The sequence below is a fragment of the Apodemus sylvaticus genome, chromosome X (genome assembly GCF_947179515.1).
Source record: "Apodemus sylvaticus chromosome X, mApoSyl1.1, whole genome shotgun sequence".
Classification (NCBI taxonomy): domain Eukaryota; kingdom Metazoa; phylum Chordata; class Mammalia; order Rodentia; family Muridae; genus Apodemus; species Apodemus sylvaticus.
In genome coordinates this window covers 135,128,838-135,151,808 of record NC_067495.1, presented here as the reverse complement: position 1 = coordinate 135,151,808, position 22,971 = coordinate 135,128,838, and the positions used below count along the sequence as shown (strand labels likewise).

Genomic DNA, 22,971 nt, shown 5'->3' with positions numbered 1-22,971 from the left:
AAAAGTAGTTTTGAAATCTTTAGCTAACAAAACAAACTACCAGTGGGTACCTTAAAAATCAATACTAAACAAGGTGTGGTTGAAAGATTCATAGAATTAATTAGATTTAAATGAAGAAACATGTTGGATTTACCAAACTTGCCATTGAAGTAAATAATATATTCAAAGAGTTCTCTGGAAATGGCAACTTTTTTACAAGTTAAAAAAGCCAAAGCCACAATCTAAAATAAGGCTTTCTGATTTTACAAACAGTGTTTGTGTAAGCTTTATTATACTTTGTCCTCAAGATAGAAGAGGCTTGATGGGAATTAACCCATTTGGACGAAGTGTACCCGTTTTGAGAGCAAAAGGCAAAAAATTGCAAACACGAAGTCAGAGAATAGAGTTTTTATTTGAGTCTGCCTTGCTCTTTCCTGAGACTCTAAGGTGGGTGGGTTTGGTCTGTTACAGGTTTACTTTGCATCTGCCTTGGAAACCAAAGTTTAAACTAAGATAAGAGTTTTATTCCCCAGCTCTCTCTCTCTCTCTCTCTCTCTCTCTCTCTCTCTCTGTGTGTGTGTGTGTGTGTGTTCGGATGAAAACACTTCATAAAGCAAAGTAGATGAAGAAAACTGGGGCATGGTTTTGACTCACAAAGACTGATTTTTTTCTGTTGGAAGCCCTGAGCCTCTCGCCTGCACACTCTACCCATGGTACTGCAGCAGCCACAAAGGCACAGCTCTACAAACCAGTCAGTATACATGTAATGTTTCTTCTTTCTGCACCTGCACATACAAGCTACGCCAGAAACCTAGCAGCAAGAGTAGCAAGAGCAGACTACTTTAACTAACTGACAGGGCTTTAAATAATTGTTTTTATGATTTTTCTATATATTCAGCGTCTCTTCACTCCACCCCTGTTCCCTACTTTCTGTTTTTTCGTCCTTTTTCCACACCCAATTTCTTTCTGCTTTGATACTGGCAATTAAATTCAGAGCCTTATGTATGCTAAGTGCATTTTCAAGCACTGTGCCCCACAGCCAACCTCCTCACCACCACCACCCCACCCCCCACCCCCTGCCACACACACACTCTAATTTAAAATTCTCCTTGGTCCCACCTAATCCAAGGAGATGTGCAAAGAGATCCACTTTTACCATATCTATTTGTGTCCTGGCAGCGGAGGGAGGAGCAACCCGAGGAATGTGTGCCTTCGGCATGCACTGTTGAATTATCTAACGCTACAATTTATTATGATATCATCATCTGACTACACCACAAGTTAACACTAAAATAAAAGAAAAACACGGTTCCTGAATAGTTAATCTGGAAGCCCTAACCATTGCTGTTTCTGTGGAGAAATAAATGGTAGGTTTAAAATAAGCTAAAACTGTAAAAGGAAAATTTGGAACCTAACTGCTTATTAGACAGAACGGACTGTATTGGAAAAATTTGGTGGAATGTATTTTTATTTCTCAGCAAATGTACATTAGCTAAAGGTCTCTTCTTGCTGTGTTCAAACAGTTTATCTCTTTAATGTAATGGGAAATTGAACCTTTAGGACACATAATACTAAAAGTTACACTTAGAATTAGTTTTTCCTTCCAGTTAACGCTGCTGCAACGTCTGTTTAACAGAACTATAGAGAAAGTGAAAGAATTTTGCTCTTACTCTTTATAGGAAAAGCAATGTCATTCTTTTCTGAAGTGTTAGAAATTTGTCTGACAGCACAGGATTTATAATGTAACCATTTTAATATACCATGATCATTGGCACAGAAAAGTGCAGAAACCTTGGGGAAAACACTGGGCATACGGAATGGGAAATGATCCGAAATACAAATAGGCTTGGGGTTTGCCTTTAAGTTAAACGTTAAATCAAACAAAAAGATGCTGAGGAATCTAAAATCTACTTCCTGTTTGTAGTTACCAATTTGTCCTTGAATCTTTAACTATGTGCCTCCAAGTAGCTGGCCAATCTCATTTGCAAAATTAAGAGAATTAAAACAGTTATACACACTGAAAAAATCAACCTTAAAGAAAAAATCCAAAATTTTCTTGATTGGCTATATACCATTTTGATATACTGATATACTGAATTCTTTTTGTTGTTGTTGTTGTTTGTTTGTTTGTTTGTTTATTTTTGAGACAGGGTTTCTCTGTGTAGCCCTGGCTGTCCTGGAACTCACTCTGTAGACCAGGCTGGCCTCGAACTCAGAAATCCGCCTGCCTCTGCCTTCCAGAGTGCTGGGATTACAGGCGTGCGCCACCACCGCCCGGCTCAATATAGTGAGTTATTTTTTCTTCCACTGCTGGAGATGGAACCCAGAGCTACATCTCCAATCTGAGATATACCGAGTCTTCGAGCGTTACTGGTGTATGAGTAGACAGTTTGGCATTAAATAGATTCATAAGTTTTGATGATTGTTGTCTTGTTTCCTATGAAGTAGTACTTTTTAAACGTACATATGTAATAGAGTCACAATTATCTAAATGGAAGAACCTTACATCTTGTCCGTGAGAACTTTAATTTCATTTACCTAAGTTCTACTTGAGACAATTTGATACAGGTAAGAAGAGCTAACTCAGAACTATAGTTCTGTGGAAATATATCTAAATAATCAAAAAATACAATTGAGGTACACTTTGTATAGCACTGAAACAAACACCCCAGTTATCAACTCATTATTTAAGGGCAATATGCCAAGACAATCACATGGCAGTGCAAACTTTAAATTGTCTTTAACATCCAACTACCTATATAATTTCTTTTGTCTCTTACTCCATTTTTTCCATAAAAACTCAGTTATCTCTTGGTACAACATCACATCGTCCAGCTAATTTAATGCACAACAATTTGCTGATTATTATTGGATGATTTCTGACATGACTGACATTTCGGCATTGATTAAATATAGTTGTCCTCTGGGTTTGAACTCTCTAACAAACTTAGGGGAAAATGTACTTAAAGACTTCCTTGAGAATTTTCCTCAAAGCATAAAGAAGTTCCTGAGAAGACCCTTAGATTGTTGTGCCTTGAATGTAACCATTTACAAGAGAAAAAGACTGTGGCACAAACAAAGGAAATTGGGCTTCCACACTACATTAAGCTTGAGGCCAAAGCTCAAACTGACAATGAGGAGGCTCACTTCTTGCATTCTAGACAATGTTTTTCTAAATCAATCATAATTGGGCGCAATGCTATGTTCCTACCATCCTAGCCCTCAGTATACTAAGGAGGAGAAAGACACCCAAGATTTCAAGACCAAGTCTGAGAAGTACTGCAGGGAAAACACAAAAGTTAGATGTCAGTATTTGAATCACTCAGCATACTTGTACCACAGCAGTTCTATTTCCCAGGCATCAAGGAGGTACATTTTACCATTTGCCTTAGTTAAGAAATCCCCTTTCCTGATTCTACCACAACTCAGTTTTGAACACTAAACTACTTGGGGCACGTTCTTCCAATCCAAATTAATGTTTCTGTGTGCATCTAGAGACCCTGTATAGGGTCTGAATTTGTTCAGAGTTTAGTCTTTGTTCAGACTTATTTCTAATTCAAAGATGTTTCAAAGGTAAAGTTGGTACTTATCCCTAATTTTCCTTAATAACTGAAGTAATACCTTCCAACTTCTTCCTTATGTAAAGTGATTATACAGTTAATGATAGCATTGGAGGTTAAATTCAGTGTTCTAATAGCAGTAATATGCACTTGCTCAATATACAGTTAAAGGGAATCACATATATGCGATCTTGTTATATGAAAATCAGAGATTAAGACTGACTTCCCCAGTTTTATTAATGTAAGGAAATTATGCAGTTAAGCAGACTCACTAAAGAATGAATTGCATCTGTATTTACCAGTTCAGAGACTAAAGAAAGCTTTCAGGTCTGAAGCTTTACATCACTGTGAACACAGTGCAAAGTTTCAAGAACCTATAGTAAAGACAACAACAAAAACAGTGTCTTTAACATGTTTCCTGATCTAGCCCTACTAGATTCTTGCCCCACCCCCACACTTATACTCAATTTCTTTTACATCACTGTTTTTTTTAAGATTTATTTATTTATTTATTATATGTAAGTACACTATAGCTGTTTTCAGACACACTAGAATAGGGCGTCAGATCTTATTACAGATGGTTGTGAGCCACCATGTGGTTGCTGGGATTTGAACTCCAGACCTTTAGAAGAGCAGTCGGTGCTCTCAACCGCTGAGCCATCTCACCAGCCCCCTATATCACTGTTTTATCAGAAAGTCTTACGAGAGTGTTTCTGTAAGATTAAATTTAGTGCTTTGGGCATAAAACTCATCTTTCAGTGTGGAACAGCTTAACATTCAATGGAAGAGGTTTCATTTTCTATCTCTGAGATAACAGCAAATCAAGCTAAAAAATGGTGGGGGCTCAGAAATGATCAAGGAGTAGATGTCTGATGGACAGGATGAACAGATGCTGTGTCAGAAGGAAAGACAAATGCTCAAGTGCATACTGGTTGGCAAAAGATTGCTTTATCAAATGTGTCATTTGTTTCAAGGACCTACATTGTTGACATCCATTATGGGATATGAGCTTGTTGGCAAAGTGAAACAGGACAGCAATTATATCCTGACGACTGATGAATCCATCAAAACCACTGAAGTTGCTCAACTCAGTGTCTACATTTGATATAGCATTGGTCAAAATTAGGTTAACTAATTCTTTCTAGCTGGGCTTACCACCATAGCCCATTGCATGTCAGGTCTCACTGTGACTAAACACCATTTTTTTGTAAAATGTATTGAGACTCCAAAGAAGTAGGATCTCCATTCTCTCTTGGTAATCAGCTACAGAGATACAGGTGTTACCCACTTGTACAGGACACGAGTGGGTAACACTTGTGGCAGTTTGTTAACAAATTGTATGTCTGGAGTTGATATCAAGGTGTCTCGATGCACTTATTTATGGTTTCAGCACAAAGGACCATCAGTTCTCTTTGTCTTGAACATTTACAGAGGTAACATCACCACCATCTCATCATTTCATGAGGGAAGTTTCTGAGGACCTGTGTTGTAAGAAAGGCTTTAACTGTTTTTTCCCCTAGAAAAGTACAACAAAAGAAGAGTCAAAATACTTCTCAGGGTTTAAGCCCATGTTCTTCTGCCCTCTCTTCTTTTTTCCCTAGAAGGGGGTAGATGGCACTGACTGACCTGATAGTTTGGATTAGTCCAGATCTGCTCCCTCATCCAGCCATTGGAGACACTGTAGCACTGAAGGAAATAGACATATTTTGATATTGGGCATTTAACACATTGCTGGTACTCAATAACAACTACGCACAGCTCAAAATAAGTTCTATATGGCTGATGCCCCTGTCTAAATAGATAGGCTAAATATGGGCCAGGAGGAAGGAGGAAAGAGATCTCACTCTTTCTGAGATCTTCAAGTTTTGCTGAGTCCTCGAAGACTCCAAAAGTACATGGAAGGGGAAGAAAAACTTCCCAAATTGATAGTTCATCTATAGGAAGCTAGCTATGCATTGGTATTTTTGTTTAGTTCCATGACATGAAAAGATCCAACTGAAAAATGTTAATCATCCTGTAGCATAACATCCTTATACTTTTTAAAGTTAAGGCTTTCTTGTTTTGATAGCTTTGTGGCAGGGCAGCCAAAGGCTGGCTGTCTCTTGAATCCATCATTTTTTCTGCCTTAGACTCCTGAATGCTAGAATTGCAGACCTGAGTCACCTTGCCATACATGGGCCAAAACAAACTTTTCCCTATGGAGCTGGAGATGACACCCCCCCACACACGCACACCATAACAACATAATGAAATAAGAAGAATGACTATAACGTCATAAGACCAAAGTGTATTATTTGTTTTTGCTTTTTCATCTGAAATGAAACTTACCTCAGGAGTCCATAAACTTATTCTAATAATCCGGACATTGGCCAACACATTTCAGGGCATCTTTTGGGAATTGCTTTCAAGGTTAGTTTCCAATCTCCACAGAAAAATCAGTCTCATTATTCAATAGTCACACTCGCATAATACTAATATAAATTTAGCAGGTAAAAATGGAATAATTTGAGATACATGATCTAATATTTTCTTTACATGTAAGTATAGACTATCAATGAATTTTAATGTCAGTAAAAATTTAGTCCAATTTAAGTACTATGTTGACAAGTGTTAAGCACTCATTCAACTCTAGTTTTTAATCAAAGAATAAGTATACTATTCATTAGAACACATTGAACAGTAGAAATCTAATAACATAAAATTTTGTGTTTAAATATTCATGGCTGTGTTTACAAGTCTACATGCATGATCTAGTGATTACATTTGTGAAGTTTGGTAGTTCTTAGATGTTCCCAGTCTCCATCTGTTATCTAAAATAGGGACTGATTTGTTCCCTATTATAAGCTGTGATTCACTTGTAATAAAATATTCTATATTATTAAAAATTGAAAACTGCCCCAAAGCAACAAAACAATAACTACCTGCAAATGGAAAAAAGGGAGCTAACATTTGCTCTGAGGATAGTCTCTGACAAGGTCTTTATGGACATTTTGTTGTTTAGTCCTTAGAAAAAGCCCTGGGATGAATTATCACAGTGTACCTGGCTCACACACAACCTTGTAGCTTAACTTCCCTAAGTGTTTTTTTTTTATTTCAACAACGTCATTATTATTCTCTACTGCCTATTTCAAAACCTAGATCCTTTTCTTAAAAACAAGCATAGAACAAAATTCTTATCAACATTACTCTAAGCTTTATATTATAAAAGATAAAAAACAAAAATCAAACTTTTTTGACTGGTTTCTTTTTGTTATGTTTTGTTTTTTCAAGACAGAATTTCACAATGTAGCCCTGACTATCCTAGAACTCATTTTATAGACTACGCTGGTCTCAAACTCAAGGAAACTGAGAGATCTGTCAGTTTCTACCTCCTGAGTGCTGAGATTAAAGGTGTGTGCCATCAACACTAACTCTTTTCCTTTTTCCTTTCCTTTCTTTTCCTTTCCTTTTCCTTTCCTTTCCTTTTCTTTCCTTTTTCCTTTCCTTTCCTTTTTCCTTTCCTTTCCTTTCCTTTTTCCTTTCCTTTTCCTTTCCTTTTCCTTTCCTTTTTCCTTTCCTTTCCTTTTACCTTTTCTTTTTCCTTTTCCTTTCCTTTCCTTTTTCCTTTCCTTTCCTTTCCTTTTTCCTTTCCTTTCCTTTTCCTTTCCTTCTTTTTCCTTTCCTTTACTTTTTTCTTTCCTTTCCTCTTTCCTTTCCTTTTTTCTTTCCTTTCCTCTTTCCTTTCCTTTTCTCTTTCCTTTCCTTTCCTCTTTCCTTTCCTCTTTCTTTTCCTTTCCTCTTTCCTTTCCCTTCCTTTCCTTTCCCTTCCTTTCCCTTCCTTTCCTTTCCTTTCCTTTCCTTTCCTTCCTTTTCTTCCTTTCCTTCCTGTCCTTTCCAGGCCTCATCTCTCCCAGGTTGGCCTCCAACTCTATGTAGCTGAGAATAACCTTGTAAGTTTTAAAGATCTGATTCTTCTGCCTCTACATCTCCAGTGCTGTAATCAAGGCACATACCACCAGGCCTGGTTTATGTGGTGTTTAAGATTAGATACAAAGCTGCCTTCATACTAGGCTAGCACCCTACCATATGAGCCATAACCCCTCCTTTTTCTACTTTTCAAATTTTTTGTTTGTTTTATAAGGGTCCATGATCCCCGAAAGAATCATACCCTGGCTCAAATAGTATGTAAACACAAAGAGTACTTTATTCTGCAGAAGTCCAGCATGCTGGGGTCTTCCATTATCAAGATAGAGAGACAACCAAGTGAGCTTACAGAACATTGGAATTCTGGGGTAGGTGAGATTTATCTAACTCTATCTCTAGACATTCCAGAACCATTATCAGGGTCTGAAGGCTGGAAACTGTTAAGGAATTCTGGGATAGATGAACTTTATCTCTAGGTATTCTGGAGCTATTATCGGGGTATGAAGGCTGGAATCTGGGGATTTTTTTTTCTGTTAGTAGTTGACTTGCCTGGACTTGCCTGGACTTGCCCAATTCTTAGGCCTAGTCTCATTGACTGACAATTTGAAATCTGTCATGGAGTCAGCCTAGCCTTCTCAGTTTGTTTTGTGAAACAAGGTCTCTCTGTGTAACAGCCTTGGCTGTCCTGGAACTCCCTCTGTAATTCTGCCTGTCCTGGAACTCAGAGAACCATCTACCTTTGTGTGCTAGGATTAAAGTTGTGGGTCACCAAGCCCTGCCTGCTCCAGTTTTTCTATTCTTCATGAAAATAAGCAATAGGAATCAGAAAGAGATGAGCTATTCTGTAAAACTTACAATAATATTGGTTTTAGTGAAACTGTTCTGAAGTTCCAACAGCAATATACTCAGGTTGAAATTTCACATATTCTATCATAACATAATCATGACAAATATAAATGGTGATGGCATTCACAGATTACATTAGATTACAGATGGCAAATTGAAAATAATGAATCAAGTTTGTGGTGTTTGAGGGATCCTTCAAGAGTCTCCACCTTCCTAACAATCATTTAACCACAACTTACACTTAATTGACAATAAACCTTATTTTAATAACAATGGGTCCCATGATTGTATAACTGTTGTAATCAGTGCCAAATTGTCCCAAAGATCAGGAATAAGGCTTTAAGAAAATGTACTTGTACTGTTACAAAATGTCTCCTCTGGATTGTCACAAATAGCCTCCTTTTACCATTTATTGTTATCCCCGGCTACATCTCCTGTTCTTTCTAACTCAAATAGTGTTATGTAATGTAAATGTTCTTCATTCTTCCAAACTGTCTTTCTTCCTTCTCCGGACCACCATTAATCCTTGCTTGTGCATTTTCTGACTTCCCCCAGCAATTGGCCTTAAGCCCAGGGTAGAGGGACTTGAGACTCAAAACAATTGGTTTGGGTTTGTTCTTCCCGGTCTTCTGGAGTCGACTGGTTACTGACAAGCCACCTATCACAGGAAAATGTGAACAGAAAATAAATTGCCCCCATTCAACAGGTTAATCAAAGTTATTTAGGGATTATGGTTGTTACTATAATAAAACAATAGCCACAGAAATAATTTAAACAGTTTTATTAAGTCAAACAACAATTCTCAGGATTCTGGATATTGCTTTTTGAATACAAACATAATGAAAATAACAAAGCAAATACTCCACTTTTTAGTTTTAAGCATCAGCTCAGATATTAGAAAGAGATTTGCAACAGTGCATGAGAATAGTGCCTACTGGCTTCTGAACAAGGCCCCTCGTCACCAACATCTTCCCATTTATAAATCCTAAATTGGTGGGGAAGCCTTTTTGCTTTTTTCATTTCAGAAATGATTGCTCAACACAGAATGCAATACACCAAAAGAGGAAAATAGTCCTTTTTCTTAGACCTAAGGAAGACGATACTACTCTTAAAATGATCACTTCAAGGTAACAGACATCCAAATTGATGTGGTTTTCTTTGAAACCTCATCAGTAAATCATTTCTTGCACAGTAGGTTCGGCATTAACCCTGCATTTGGGATAGGAAGTGTTATGGAGGGCTGGTTGCTGCATACCAACGTCAGTATCAAGTTCTTCATCAGGAATTAGAGACTGTCCCAGATACCAAGCAGGACAACACTGGCAAGAAAACAAAAAGTGAACTGCAGATAGGTCAAAATTTCTTACAGAAAAAAAAAATCATAAAATATTACTGGGATATGTCGTTTTAAATTTCTAATTTATAGTAAAGCAAGAAGTAATGTCTTATTTCTAGCCTCTTATTTCCAAATGGTCTCTACATAGATTGCATTTTCAAAAAGCAATTTAGACAATGCACATAGCCTACTAAAGAGCAAATATTATAACCTTGCCATTTGTTGGAAGGTGTTTTACAGCTGCTCTAAAGCTTCTGCTTCTCTGGTCAGCAGAGAGGCCAACAGGCTGAAGTGGTGTCACATTAGAAATGCACAAAATTGCTTACCCTCCTAGCTGTTTTAGTTCTAACACGTGTTTTGAAACAAAAGTCCGTCTAATTTTCAAAGACCTTTTGCGCCTGTGTTATCATTAGTCCAAGTGGTGTGAACAGTTCTCTCTTCAAATGCTTCCTGCAAATTTAAGACTTTTCAAGCTGTACATTTCAATAGTTAAGTTATGAGAGAAACAAAAACCTCAGTGAGAAAAGAAGTTTTTGCCTTTTGGAGGCAACCAACATAACTTGCTCTGTTTTGCAGAAATTCCGTTTACATAATCCCTATTAAAAAAGAAAAGCCAACCAGTTTATCTATGAAGTGACCCAAAGACAGCTCAGGAGTCCCAAGGAAACCATTCACCAAAGCATTTTAGCTTGATTTTAAAGTCAACTGAACAGAATCAAACCCCTAACTGACTAACCCATGACCAACACTTTTCCAATTGAAAGAATTTTCCTTTTTTTCAAACTTGATATCAAGAGATTTAGCTAGAAAAACAAACAAACAAAAAAAGCTAACATTTCAGGGTTCAGACAGAAAAGCAAAATATCAAGCAAACGCAGTTTATTTCATTTTTTCTCCCAAAGATGCCAGTAGATCATTGCACCGTGGTCCTATAGGGAGGCCAAGCCTGGGAAGGAAACTTCACCCACAGGACAGAGGGGCAAAAATTAACTTGGTGGCAATTTCAAAATAGTTTTCAAACTGCAGAAGAGACTCCAACTCCTTTGACATGCAGAAACCACACATAATAAAAGCACAGAAAATACTATGGAGCATGCTAATTTTAATTGCCCAGAGGTTTTCAATGCAAAACACCGCAACTTAAATGCATAGTCCAAATTCTTGCTCCAAAGCCTCTGTCTTTGTGCATTGAAAAGAAGGAAAGACAACCCCACCAATTGTTCTCTGCAGATAAAGGCACTGTTTTGCAGATTTCCCCCATCAGTGCCAGACTTGCTAATGACCTGCCCACCCACCTGGGGCCCTTCCCAAGGTGGCCATCAGGAACTGCCCCACGTCTTCAGAAGCTGGAATGCTTGATAGTGGACAACCCCAAGAAGGTTGTCGTTTCGCTTGGACACTGGTCTTTAGGAACACCTAGAAGAGTTCTTGCACCTTATTTGCCTAGAGAAGAGGGAAGTCAATAAAGCACACCCTTTTAAAATGTCATTTTCTTTACTAACGACACATATAAAGGTGAATCCGTAGCGTTTTTATTTTCCTGTGCAGGAAACAGGAGCTCGAGATCACAGAGGTTCACACTCTGGCATGAAGGCAGTCAAGCCGAAAACTGAATTAAAGTTTTGGGTATTTCGGGTCCCCTTTCCCCTTTAACCTAAGAGTACCAGCTGTTGGTACGCACACAAAAGCGTTAACGGTGCTGATTTTGTGGGGATGGGTGGGGGGCGTTGGTTATAAGATTTATGCAGAAAACGAGGCCTGAGGAAAGGGTAGAATACAATCTCTCAAAGGTACAACTGGGTCGACAAGCCTTCGTTTCCCTCCAAACTGGCTTGACCATTGTCCTGAGAAGAGAACACTTTGTCCACTGTTGTTCGTTTTTTTTTTTTTTTAAAGGACTCGAAGGTGCTGTAGAATTCCAACATGGGCACGGTTAACTCGAAACCGCTCACACACACAAGTGAGGGATACGGGATACATGTGTGTGTTTGTGTGTGGCAGGAGCTTCATCTGCTAGGTTTTGTTCCTCAAATATTTTGAGACACAACCCCGCACCCATTAATCCCTAAAAAGCACATCAATTTCCCACCAGAGTGCCCAGGAAGAACTTCTTCGCTTCCGTTTTTCTGTTTGTTTTTAAACTGCGTTCAACTGCCACGACCTACATTGTCCCGCGAGGCGCCAGCGCTGAGAAATAACCAGGGAATTTCAACGACAACACAGCGCCGCAGCAGCCCTTAGTCTGCGTTGTGCGGCGCGCTGCGGGGGTTCGCATCCGGCCGCCATGTTCCCGACTCGAGAGCCGCCCCCAAACCAACCCTCCTTTCCACATCCCTCTCCTTTCCTCCCACCCCGCCCCCCCCCCCACCCGGTTTAGCCGAGGCCGCCCTCCCCGCGAGGCTGCTTTCAACCTCCCCTCCACCCCCTTGCCGCAAAATCCTGCTCGACGGCTGCAAGGCTTTGCGCCTGCGCGCCGCGCCCGCCGCGGGCGTGGGGGTGGGGGGGAGCCCTAAGGTCCCCGGTCTTGGCTTGAAAAGGCCGAAGCCACGGGGAGCAGGGGCGGGGTTGAAGCCCGCACCGGAGCCTCCTCTTTCCTCCCTGCGGGTCCCCGCTAAGGCCCCGGCCGAGCTCTCACACGTGCGCGCTAAAAACCCACTTCAAAGTGTGTTCCCAGTGCCGAGGAGGCCCCTTGTGAGTCAGCCTCATACCCAGGGAATGCAGGAGCCTCACCGCCTCCATTCCTGGCACCACAGATGCGCTTGCAGAGGGCGTTTGCCGACTGATGCGGATGCCGCAAGTGTCCTTCGGGCACCACCGTCCTCACCCCTCACCCCCATCGTCAGTGGATAAGGAATTGAACACAAAGTTTGCTGGCAGCGCTATGCTGTAGTCGTAGGAGATCGCCATTGTTTGGGCTCGAATTGACCCCCAGGTCGGGATTAGGCCGAAGCTGATTTCTGCTTTACAGCCCCGCCGGCCTAATGAGGCCGAGGCGATGGGGCGCGAAGCGTCCTCGGAGCCCAAGGCGATCCGCTAGCTTATGGCCGCCAAGGGCCCTGTTGGTGGAGGTCAAAGGGTCAGCGGGCAGAAACCGCGAGAGAATTGACCCTAGGAAATGAGGTCCCCTCCTCCCCGCCCAAACCTCAAGCTGAGGTTTAGAAGAATTTGGTGTGTAGACAGGGCCCAGGGGCTCCCCAAGGGCTACTGAAACCCCTAGCGTCACTCCCCTTGCTTTCCCCCAGGCTAGGGCCTAACTGGAGCCTTGGAACTCCAGGGCCTGTGAGAGAACCGAGCTTAGGTACTAGATACAGCAGGACCCTTCACTCATATGGTGGCAGATCCTTTCAAAAACTTAAAAGGCATTATTTCTCTGGACTTCTGGTTTGGGCTGATTTCTTAGGGGGAAAGGGGAGTATGGAAGCCAGGGACCAAAGAGGCAAGAATTCAAGCAGAAATGCAGAGCGCATGAAATCTGGAAGGTTTTGGGAACACTAACTAGGTCACCCTTCATAGTACCTACTAAACAGTCTGTTCTGCCCTACAATGCTGATGTTTGAACCTTCCAAATTTGATGAAGGCCAGAGCTCATCAGCCGCTCTTAGAAACACCTCCCTTACCCATCATCTTGAGATACTATGCTAACTACTCATTTTCAAGGAGAAGATTACTAGGAGCCAAGCTTGGACCTGGATTTAGCATTTGTGTGTGCTTACTCTCTTAGGTTGCTTAGTTTGCATTCCTGATGCCAGATTATGAGCAAGGAAAAAAAAAAAATCAAAGGATTCAAAGAAACCAAGTTTTCTTTGTAAAAAAGAAATGCATAAGAATAGTTTCAAGAGATTGGCTGTACACAAACCAAGAGGGAATCAGGTTTTATAGTTATTAGGTTATCATCAGTGTTGTCAGTTTCCTCATAGGACACTGAAGAGTGCTTTTCTGTAAAAATCTATGGTAGAATATTGTCAAGCCACTAATGAAATATTTCATGTTATTTAATTAACATATGCAAGGGTTTAGCCAGTGTTACTTGACCTATCTCTACTAAAAGCCAGGTTAGAACTGGGGTCAGCAGGGAGGGAACTCATGGAGAAAAACCAGCAAACTGTGGAAACTCATTGAATACTTAGAAGAAAGGCTGGCCATTTATATTTCACAATGACACAAATTTAGTCAGTCTTATGAATAAAATGCCCTCTGAAAAATTGCTGAGCATTTAAAATTGTCTCTGGTTTCTATGAGAAGGAAAGTCTGAAATATGAATCTGGTCCAAACCCTCATTGTCAAGGTCAAGATTGGGATGTCTGGGCGGGGTGTGATGAACTGACCTGGTTACCTGCTCAGCACCTGTACGATCATCCCAGTTTCTGTTCATGGCCTTCAGATGGACACCAGCAAAGCCAAGTGCAAAAGACACCATTTTTCACTAACAAAGTATTGCCTCCAAAGAAAAAACTGTCAATACTTAATTGTTGACAAAAATAAGTGGATAACAAAATGGATAATTTGAATGGACCTTGGGAATCAAAGTTTGTTTTAAAACACCAGAAATTCTCTAAGCATTTCAATTTTAGATTGATTTATTTGAACATGGGAAAAATATTGGGCACCAAATACAAAAAAAAAAGTTATAACATAAATACGATGTGCCAAGACTTTATTTCTTCAGAAAGAACAATCAACAAAATTCTAGAATTGAAAATGATTATATAATATCAAAATGACTGCCACCAAAAACTGAGAGCATTGCCCCTTAAATCGAAAAGAGGTACTTAAGCCTATTCATTATTACACTTCTAAATACTTTACAATTCCTTATCTCCACTTTTCTGTGAATCATGCAGAGATTGGGCTCTCAATAACCAACAGCACCCTAAAAAAAGTCTCCAAACTCTACCCACTTCAACCCCCCAAAATAGTGATCAGTTTCTTTTCCATAGACCCACTGTAAAAAGAACTGTTTGTCCAAATGAGTTGCTTCACTGAAGATGAAATGGATTGTTAACATTTTATCACAAAACAAACAACCATTTTTCATTGTTACTGATTTTAATGGAAACAATGCTCTTAACATCTTTGCCTACAAGTAATGAACTTTAAAAATAACTGTATTTTGCAACTGTTTTTCTTTCCACAGTTATCATTTAGGAACTGCTGCAGTTATCACACCGCTATATAAATGTTATGAGTAATTGTGATAATCATGAATTGAACTATATACAGCAAACAAATCAGCCTTTGCCATCCAAAATTTAAAGACTATGTTTTTTTTTGTTTTTTTTTTGTTTTTGTTTTTTTTTTTTTAAGAAGCACTTTAACCATAAGAAGCACTGTTCAACTGGCCTTGCTCATTGCCATTTCAGAGGTGTGCTATCTTTTGAAGCTAAATAAATTTGATAGGCAGATTAGGTATGTCATAGATACAAACATATAGGTATATGAGTGATCTCTCAACAGACATGCATCCTGCCATAATTTTCATTTTTATGTAAAGTAATAAAGAACTAAGGGACATAAAACTAATTAGGTTACCTTATGTTTATATATATAGGGCAGGAATGATTAAATCCAGCCTCTCAGTCTTTGAAGTACAAGATTGAGATGTCATGGCCACTAAGTGAATTGATCAGTATTATTTGATTTGCATGCCGAAAATCCAGGACAAACACATTTAAACTCGCAGTTAAACAACCATCTGAGCTAGAGATAAAGAAAGGAGGGTCCTCCCCAGATGGAAACTGACATTGTAAGGAATCTAGACTGCAATAGAAAAATAATTTAACAATTAAAAAAGGGATCTGAGTGAGTTATAAATACCAACAAACAAAATTCAATTTACTAACGTCTCCTATTTGTAGGAGGCTGTTACAAAACAAAAAAGTCAGTGTGGTTCAAAAAATTGTAAATTGTGTTCCTTTTCTCAAAACAATAATTGTTTAATCCTAAAAGCAGTTATAATCAAAAGCTGTACAGAATTTGTTAGAAAACATTTATCCATAAATATTGTTCAGTTCCCGGCACTTGCAGCAATAATTAAATTACAAACGATAAATATGGCATCAATGGATATGTATTTACAAAAAGAAAAGTTATTACAAAAGGCAACTGTATACTAAACGTCACAATCTGTGTAGAGTAACATCATATCCTCAGCCTGAAAAAATACTGAACAACAAGTTTCGACCCCATTAGACGAAGATACATTCACAAGTGTAATGCTTTGAAGAAAAGTTCAAGACATAACAGGACTTTGGCATGGTTTAAGACCGTGAGAGTTTAAACAATCACCACTAAGGCGAAGAAGAATTTTCATCAGTTTAACATCACCACCACCAAGCCATCGATAACTTCCTCAAGAAACAGGACAGTGTTAATTAAAATGATTTGAAGGAGTTTCAGAACGGGGTATACAGAGAGCAAGAGGGGGCAGGAAAAGCAGTGAAAAGATTTTGTAAAAAATTCCTTCAAATGCCAAAACTTATTTTCTAATCCTGAGAGAAGGGCATAGCTACTTTTGGATCTTGCCCCAAACCTTCCTGAACAATTGCAATTACCAAGATGTAGCCCTATATATGGCCTCTTGCTTTAAAACTCCATTTCCATCTGATTTGTCTCAGTTTTCTTTTTTAAATGCATTTTGGTTGTCCTCAGACGTACCATTCGTTAAAATTGGGAGGAAGTCCAGGGTTGTGGCTGGTGCTAGTTTGAATTGCAGAAGGGGTTTTAGTGGTATCTTTACTGTTTGCAGAAGCTATAGCGGGTGGAGTGGAAGATTCATAGCCTGAACTGGCAGCAGGGGAAGAATCTGACCCTTGAGATTCATGAACCTAAAATTAACATGTATATATTATAATGAATATAATTCCAACTGGCAATGTGAAAGCAATAATAAATAAAACCCCCAAATAACAACAAAACAAGATCAGTTTTAATACTATAAGAGAACAAGACTGCCCGCTGACCACTTAAAAGAGAAATGGGATTTAAAAAATTTGTTTTTCCATATTACTGATGTCTAGACACTCCTAGCATTTCCACCAAAAACCAGGCTGGAAAAGGAATAAAGAATTCCATTTTAGTCGTGGTACTTAAAAAACAAAAATAAAAAAAAGTGGATGGAGTGGGCCAGTAGTTATTCTTTGGGCCCTATAAAATAGCCACTCCAGATTTTACTTTCAGATTTCGGCCTGGGAAAGCAGGTATAGAGATGAGTGACACAGGGCTGGGTTGGGGGTTGGGTGCTCTGAATTCCCACACAAATGTGTTGGAATCGGACTGCGCTCCTCGGCCCTATTGTTTTATCGAAAGCAGAGGAGCAAAAGGATGTCACTAGCCCGGGTTCGGAGCGCCCACTCCGGATTCCCACCGTGGGCTGAGCTAGGATGGAGCTGGCCACGGAAAGCTCAAGCCCTGGCGAGCTCCGTTAGAGCCTCCCAGTAAACAACTGATTGTTCCCTCCACTCCCTTCCCCCTCCCAACTCAGCTCTCTCCTTCTCGACCCCCCTCCACCCCCATCCTCAAAATGGGTTCAAGGTGTCAGTGCTGGAGCAAATCGGATTTAACGTTAAGGATAGAGGGGTTGGCAGCGCGGGCGCTTCCGTTCTGCGGCCCGGTATCAGGCCGAATGTTTACAAACCGCCGACCGCTAATAAAGAGGTAATTACCTTCATGTGTTTGCGCAGGGAGCTCGGGTGTGTGTAGGACTTGTCGCACACTTTACAGATATAGGGCTTGTCCGAGGTGTGCACATGCATGTGCTTCTTGCGGTCGCTGCTGTTGGCAAACCGTCTGTCACAGCCCTCGAATTCACATTTGAAAGGTTTCTCACCTGCAAAAGGCAAAAATGCAAAATAGGGGGAGGGGAGAATACAGTTAAACCTAGAAACTTCTCAGAGTGGTGAGCGGGAGATTGAAAAGTCCGGCGGTCTTTCTGCAGAGGGAAACGCGGACTGTGGAAGGACGTAGCATCTGTTTTCCCTGGAGGGGGGAAAAACCCAGAGCGTTGATTGAGCTTGCTGAGTTGGGCAGTGGCGATCCTAGGCAGGGGTAGAGTAGGGTCGGCCCAGAACCCGAACATCCCTTTGTTCTCCCAGGAGCAGAAAGCGCGGGGGGTGAGGGGGATCCTCAGAAGTTTACCCCAAGTTGTGCTTCCACTCCAAAGGAACCAGGGCTCCTAATGTGCGGGCACATTACGCCACTACCTCGGCAGTGTAACCAAGCTGGGTAGGACAATGGGCCGGGAATGGGACAGTCCTATCCTTCCCCTTCTTTGTGTTTTTTAATTTGCCTCTTTCAAATGTAGCGGTTTTGCTAAGCCTGGTATTCTTACTAATTTTCGGAAGGAGAACACTACATAAATCCGGGGACGACACATAATTTTACAAGAGATTCTGAGCAAGCCACAGAAACCAGTGTCTTTTCTACTTTAGCTTTCTTCCAAAGGACTAAACTGAACCTGGAGCTCCAAATAAAAATAGTTTGACAAAAGTATCAGTCATTTAATTAGGAGATATGCCAATCAAGTGTAAAAAAGAACGGAAGTAACCAAAGTTAGTTTTCATTAGCATTTCTATGGTTGCCTTCCCCGAATGTGTTCAGAGAGCTAAGTCGCTTGTAAGCAATATACTCCCAACACATTCGGAGTCTCTTCCTAGTAACCCAGAAAAGAACACAAAAAGAGGTGGCGCCAGTTGGTTCCTGGGCGCGAGAAGGTCCCAATTAGTTCCTGAGGCCACAGCAGTCTGCTCGGAAACTTAGAACTCGGCAAAAGCGCCGCAGGTTCCCGGGGGGTGAGGGGTGGAGGGGCAGTGACGGCGCATCGAACTGAATGGTCTCGGCGGGGCGCCGCCCCTCGCCTCGGCCTCCACCCCTCTCCCTCTCTCGCGGTTCAGGTCCGCTTGGTGGCAGGGTGCCCCTGGGGAGGCCCGCGCCCACCTGTCTGCTCCCCTTACCTGTGTGGGTCCTCTTGTGGATCTTGAGATTCTCAGAGCGGGCAAAAATCTTCCCGCAGCCCGGGAAGGGACACGGGAAGGGTTTCTCGCCAGTGTGCACTCGGATGTGGTTGACCAGTTTGTACTTCGCCTTGAAGGACTTGCCTTCGCGGGGACATTCTTCCCAATAGCAGACGTGGTTGTTCTGCTCCGGGCCCCCCACATGCTCCATGGTGACATGCGTAACCAACTCATGCATGGTGCTGAAGGTCCGGTCGCAGCTCTTCTTGGGCCGGCTCGGCTGAGCTTCCTCGATCCACTTACAGGATAGCTCCTGCTTGATGGGCTGCCGCATGTAACGGAAGAAGGCGCCCGGCCCGTGGTGGGCAGCCACGTTCACGCCCATGTTCATGTTCATGGGGCTATAGTTAGGGAACTGCGCACTGGCCGCGTAGGGGTCCGTGCGCGGGCTAGCCACGGGGCGGTATGGGTCTGCACGGCCAAATAGCTCCCCGCGCAGCCCCAGATGGACCTGGTTGTTGTCCACGTGCCCCGTGGGCGACGGGTGCCCAGCGCCCTGCTCATGAAGCCCAGGAAAGAGCAAGTAGCTAGGAGGCTCAGGAATACCAGCTGGAGCGTGAAGACTGCTCGCCGAGCCTGCGAAAAGCCCGTGCTGCCCGCCCCCGGAGGCTGCTTCGCTGAGCCCAGAACCGCGCTGACGGAACAGAAAGTCGCGCGTGGAGTTGAAGGCGGCAGAGGCAGCGCCGCCGTAGGTGGGCACCTGGCTGGCGTGATGGTGGTGATGGTGATGGTGATGATGGCCCAGGGCATTGGCATAACCTGAACCCTGCGGTGTGAAGGCTGAGCTCTGGCCCGAAGACAGATCGTGAGCGGTGGCTGGGCTCAGCTTGAAGGCGGCGGCGGCAGCGGCAGCGGCCGCAGCGTGGGTTGAGTCCCCGAAGGGGTTCAATCCCATGCCTGCAGGCTCGCGGTTGGGCATCTCGTGGTGGCGCGGCGCACCGAAGCTGCCCACTCCCAGCCCAGGGAACTGCGGGCCTCCGTCCAGGAGCATCGTCATAGGTGGGGCGTTCTGGATACAGAAGATCCGGCTGAAGTGAGCAAGGGTGCAGGCGAAGGAGATCCCTGAAGGGCCGTAGTCGGAAAGGGATGGCGGCGGTTGAACACTGCCTGGAGACCCCCTAGGCGCTACCCGGAGCTGCAACTTTCCTTGGCTGCGAGAGTCTCCTGCAGAGGGACGGGAGGGAGGAGGGGAAGAAAAAGGATTGGGGGGGAGGGTGATGGGAGAGGAGGAGGGAGGAGAAGGGAGGAGAAAAGACTCTAGGACTAAATCTGCTTAACAAACTAACAGGAGCGCACAAAGAAAAATAAGCAAAATAATAAGTGGAGGGCGGGGTTTGTCAATCCTGTCCCGGACACCCCTCCTCTACTCAAGAGCGCGGAACCACGGGGCCGAGGCTCCTTGGGTACCGGCTTTCAGGCGCAACTGCACCAAGTAGCAGAGGCAGAACGTGGCCACAGGGCAGGCAGCCTGCACTAAGCAGGCTCGAACCTCACTGCTCGCCTCGCGAGTCCAAGCCTCTTCACCTCCAGAGTAATGTCCTTGGACTGATAAAGTCAATCACTCACTCCTCGCACATAAACCGAGCGGGAGGCTGGGCAGCGCTCACCAATGGGGAGCCAGCTGGCCTGAGATCACCTGACCCCCGGCCCTGTCGCCCATTGGCCACCGCCACACTGATTGGCAGCGCGAAGCGGAGAACATGGCAGCCGCTGCCGGGCGACCACAGCTGATTGGGTAGCTGCGGAGCGCCTGGCAGGTGAGGCGGAGGCTGCTCAGCGTCCCTGAGAGGGTTCCGCTGGGCTTGCGAGGCTGTGGGGACCGGGGGCCAGGCTTCCGCAAGCGTCGGGACAGAGCTGAACCTCTCCCTAGCTTGGCCCTGCTCCAAGCCAGCCCCAAGCACCCCTCGTACGCTCTGTACCCGCCTAGGCTAAAGAAACTCTTTGACCCAAGAAGATACTTGTCGCTGCCGTTCTCTTTTGGTCCAGAAGGCACTGTGGTACCCACTTGGGACCCTGCTGCCTCACCACCTAGAGAACGTTTTTTTCTACCGAGAACAAATTCCCGCATGACTGGGGCAAGCCTGTGTTCCTGATCAACTGTGGCTTCCACCCCACACCCCGTTAGGAGATTCCAGACCCAGGCCGGATCAGCTTCCTCCCTTCCTGTGCCCCAAATTAGAGGTAACTGTCCACTGTCCAAACTAGAAGAAAAGATAGCTCTTAGAGCCAGCCTACCACCCGTAATTCGGAGTCAGACTGTCACCCTGTGTCTATGACTAGCTGCTGTACTCACTGCTAACTCAGCATCATCCCCTTGCCCCGTGATACAACAGACACAATGCAACAACCATGTACAACACCTAAGCAAATAGCAGGAAACGTGAACGAAACACAGAAAACAAGCACATCTCCCGAAAGACGCTTCACATAATAAAGTAAGCAACACAGTATCAACACTAAACAAAGCACAGCGAACATACAGGCACATGCCAGAAACATGCATAGATGCTAAATACATGCTGTGTAAGAACATAGCCTATGTATACAAAACAGAGTGAACACACTAAACAGTAACTGTGCTTTCCGTGTGGCTGAATCAACAAGCTTTGGATACTCCACGTTTTGAAACGGAAAAGTATTAAGGACAACCAGGGAATGGAATTTTCCTCCCCCTTTAACGTCCTGGACTTTCCTCTCTTCTATGCCTGCCCAGTGAAGCACCTAGTGACCCAGGGAAGCAGTTACTCCCTAAAGGAACTGCTTTCCAGGGGACTGTTGCAGTGGCCTTTTTACCCACCACTCTTCCCCTGATGAGAGGTTTTGTTTCCCCCTCTGAACAAAATGACCAGAAGCAGGGTTATAAATCCACCCATGATTTGTGCGGCAAAGCACTAGCAAAGGGTGGAAGAAAGTGGGTGGGAAGAAAAGGCTGAGAGATGGCTGTGATTGCCACAGCCCAAGCAGGGCAGAGCCTCCAAAGTCTATGCCTTGAGGCAGCCTCACAGCCTGGCGGCCATCTCTCTGTAGGAAACAACATCTGATCAAGTTCAGAGGCGCCAGGAGAGCGCCTCAAGCAGCGCGTTTTAACTGCAGCTTCTCGGCTTCTGCCCTGCTAGCTGACTAATCTGGCCAACACCTCACCTTCTAAGATAGTTTGCGGAGAGAAGGTGCTACTGACACCACATTTTATAGTAAGTGGCCCCTTCACAGCCAATTCATCCCAATCTCACTCCACAGTTAGAGCCTTCTCCCCAAGCTGCAAGGTGAGGGCACTGCTGACTTTTAAATTATTGCATTTACCGAACAAGCTCTTCAAAAAAAAGGCTTTCATCTCCCTCCACAGAGTTTCTTTGCGGGTGGGGTGGGGAGTTTTAGAGAATAACAAATATGTTTAAGTCATGCAAATGAATTCCGTGGAGTCAGGTTTGCAAAAAAGGGAGGACTGCTTTTCTTTCTTCCCCCTAGTCTTATTTTTCCTTAATTTCCTTCTGAGCATTCCTGTGTCTCCCCTCAGCACTACCACCCCAGGACGCGTAGCTGCTTAGGAAAAAGTTTGGATCCCGTCCGCTTGGAGATGCAAGGGAAGGCAGCTGTCCCGCCACGGCTGCTGCAAGAGTTTCCCGGCAGCCCCTGCAGATACCCGGATAAGCGAGGGTCTTGAAGGATTGGAAATCTGAGCAAGCTACCGGGCAATGGCTTGGAGAAGAGGCTTGGCAGCTGGCGGCTAGCATTCCTCTTTTTGGGGAGGAGTCTCGAACGCAGGGCAAGGGGGATGCTGCCGCCGCTGACCTACCGGGTACCGAGTGTCCGTTTTGATGCGGCCACATTCCGATAATTAATTGCCTCCAGCACGTGCTCTGCAGTCCCTAGAACAAAAAGGCATAATTCAATTAGATCATCAACCGAGAAGTGGGAAGGTGGGAAGGGGGAGGGGGAGTCCTAGTTAAGGGGCAGACCTGAGGCTGTTCAGCTAGGCCAAAACCCAGGCAGAGGAGCTCTTCCCGAGGCAGCCAGGCCCCTTAGGAGTGCAGTTGTTCAGTGAGGCTCAGGGGTTCCAGATACCCCACCCCAAAGGATGAGACTGGGGCCTCTATGAGCAGCAGGGCACAGGCAGGCCATTTCGAATCCTGTTGTGGTTGGTATGGGTGGAAGTTTCCATATTTGGGGAGGGGAAGCCCGGACACTTAATCGCGGTGGAAAGAAGTATCTCTCCAGCTTTAGCAAGTCACCGCGTGAACAAATAAAGCTCCTTTGCCTCACAAAACAAATCCGTGTTGTTGGGCAAGAGGAAAGTTAACTTTTTCTCAGGACTTGAAGCAGCTTCTCTCACAAGTTGCTG

The 22,971-nt window shown here is 43.5% G+C and overlaps 1 protein-coding gene across 2 annotated transcripts; it reads right to left on the bottom strand.

Annotated features, from left to right (window-relative positions):
• Positions 1-9,457: 9,457 nt before the first annotated feature.
• On the bottom strand, positions 9,458-19,629 carry Zic3 (Zic family member 3). Of its 2 annotated transcripts, none has more exons than XM_052171448.1 (3): positions 18,573-19,629; positions 17,286-17,449; positions 9,458-9,607 (listed from the first exon to the last, which is right to left on the bottom strand). In XM_052171448.1, exons 1-3 carry the CDS (start codon positions 19,627-19,629, stop codon positions 9,458-9,460), a joined length of 1,371 nt encoding a protein of 456 aa, XP_052027408.1. The 2 variants fall into 2 exon arrangements, with proteins under 2 accessions (XP_052027408.1, XP_052027407.1); XM_052171447.1 differs by lacking the exon at positions 9,458-9,607 and adding an exon at positions 16,269-16,448.
• Positions 19,630-22,971: the final 3,342 nt, after the last annotated feature.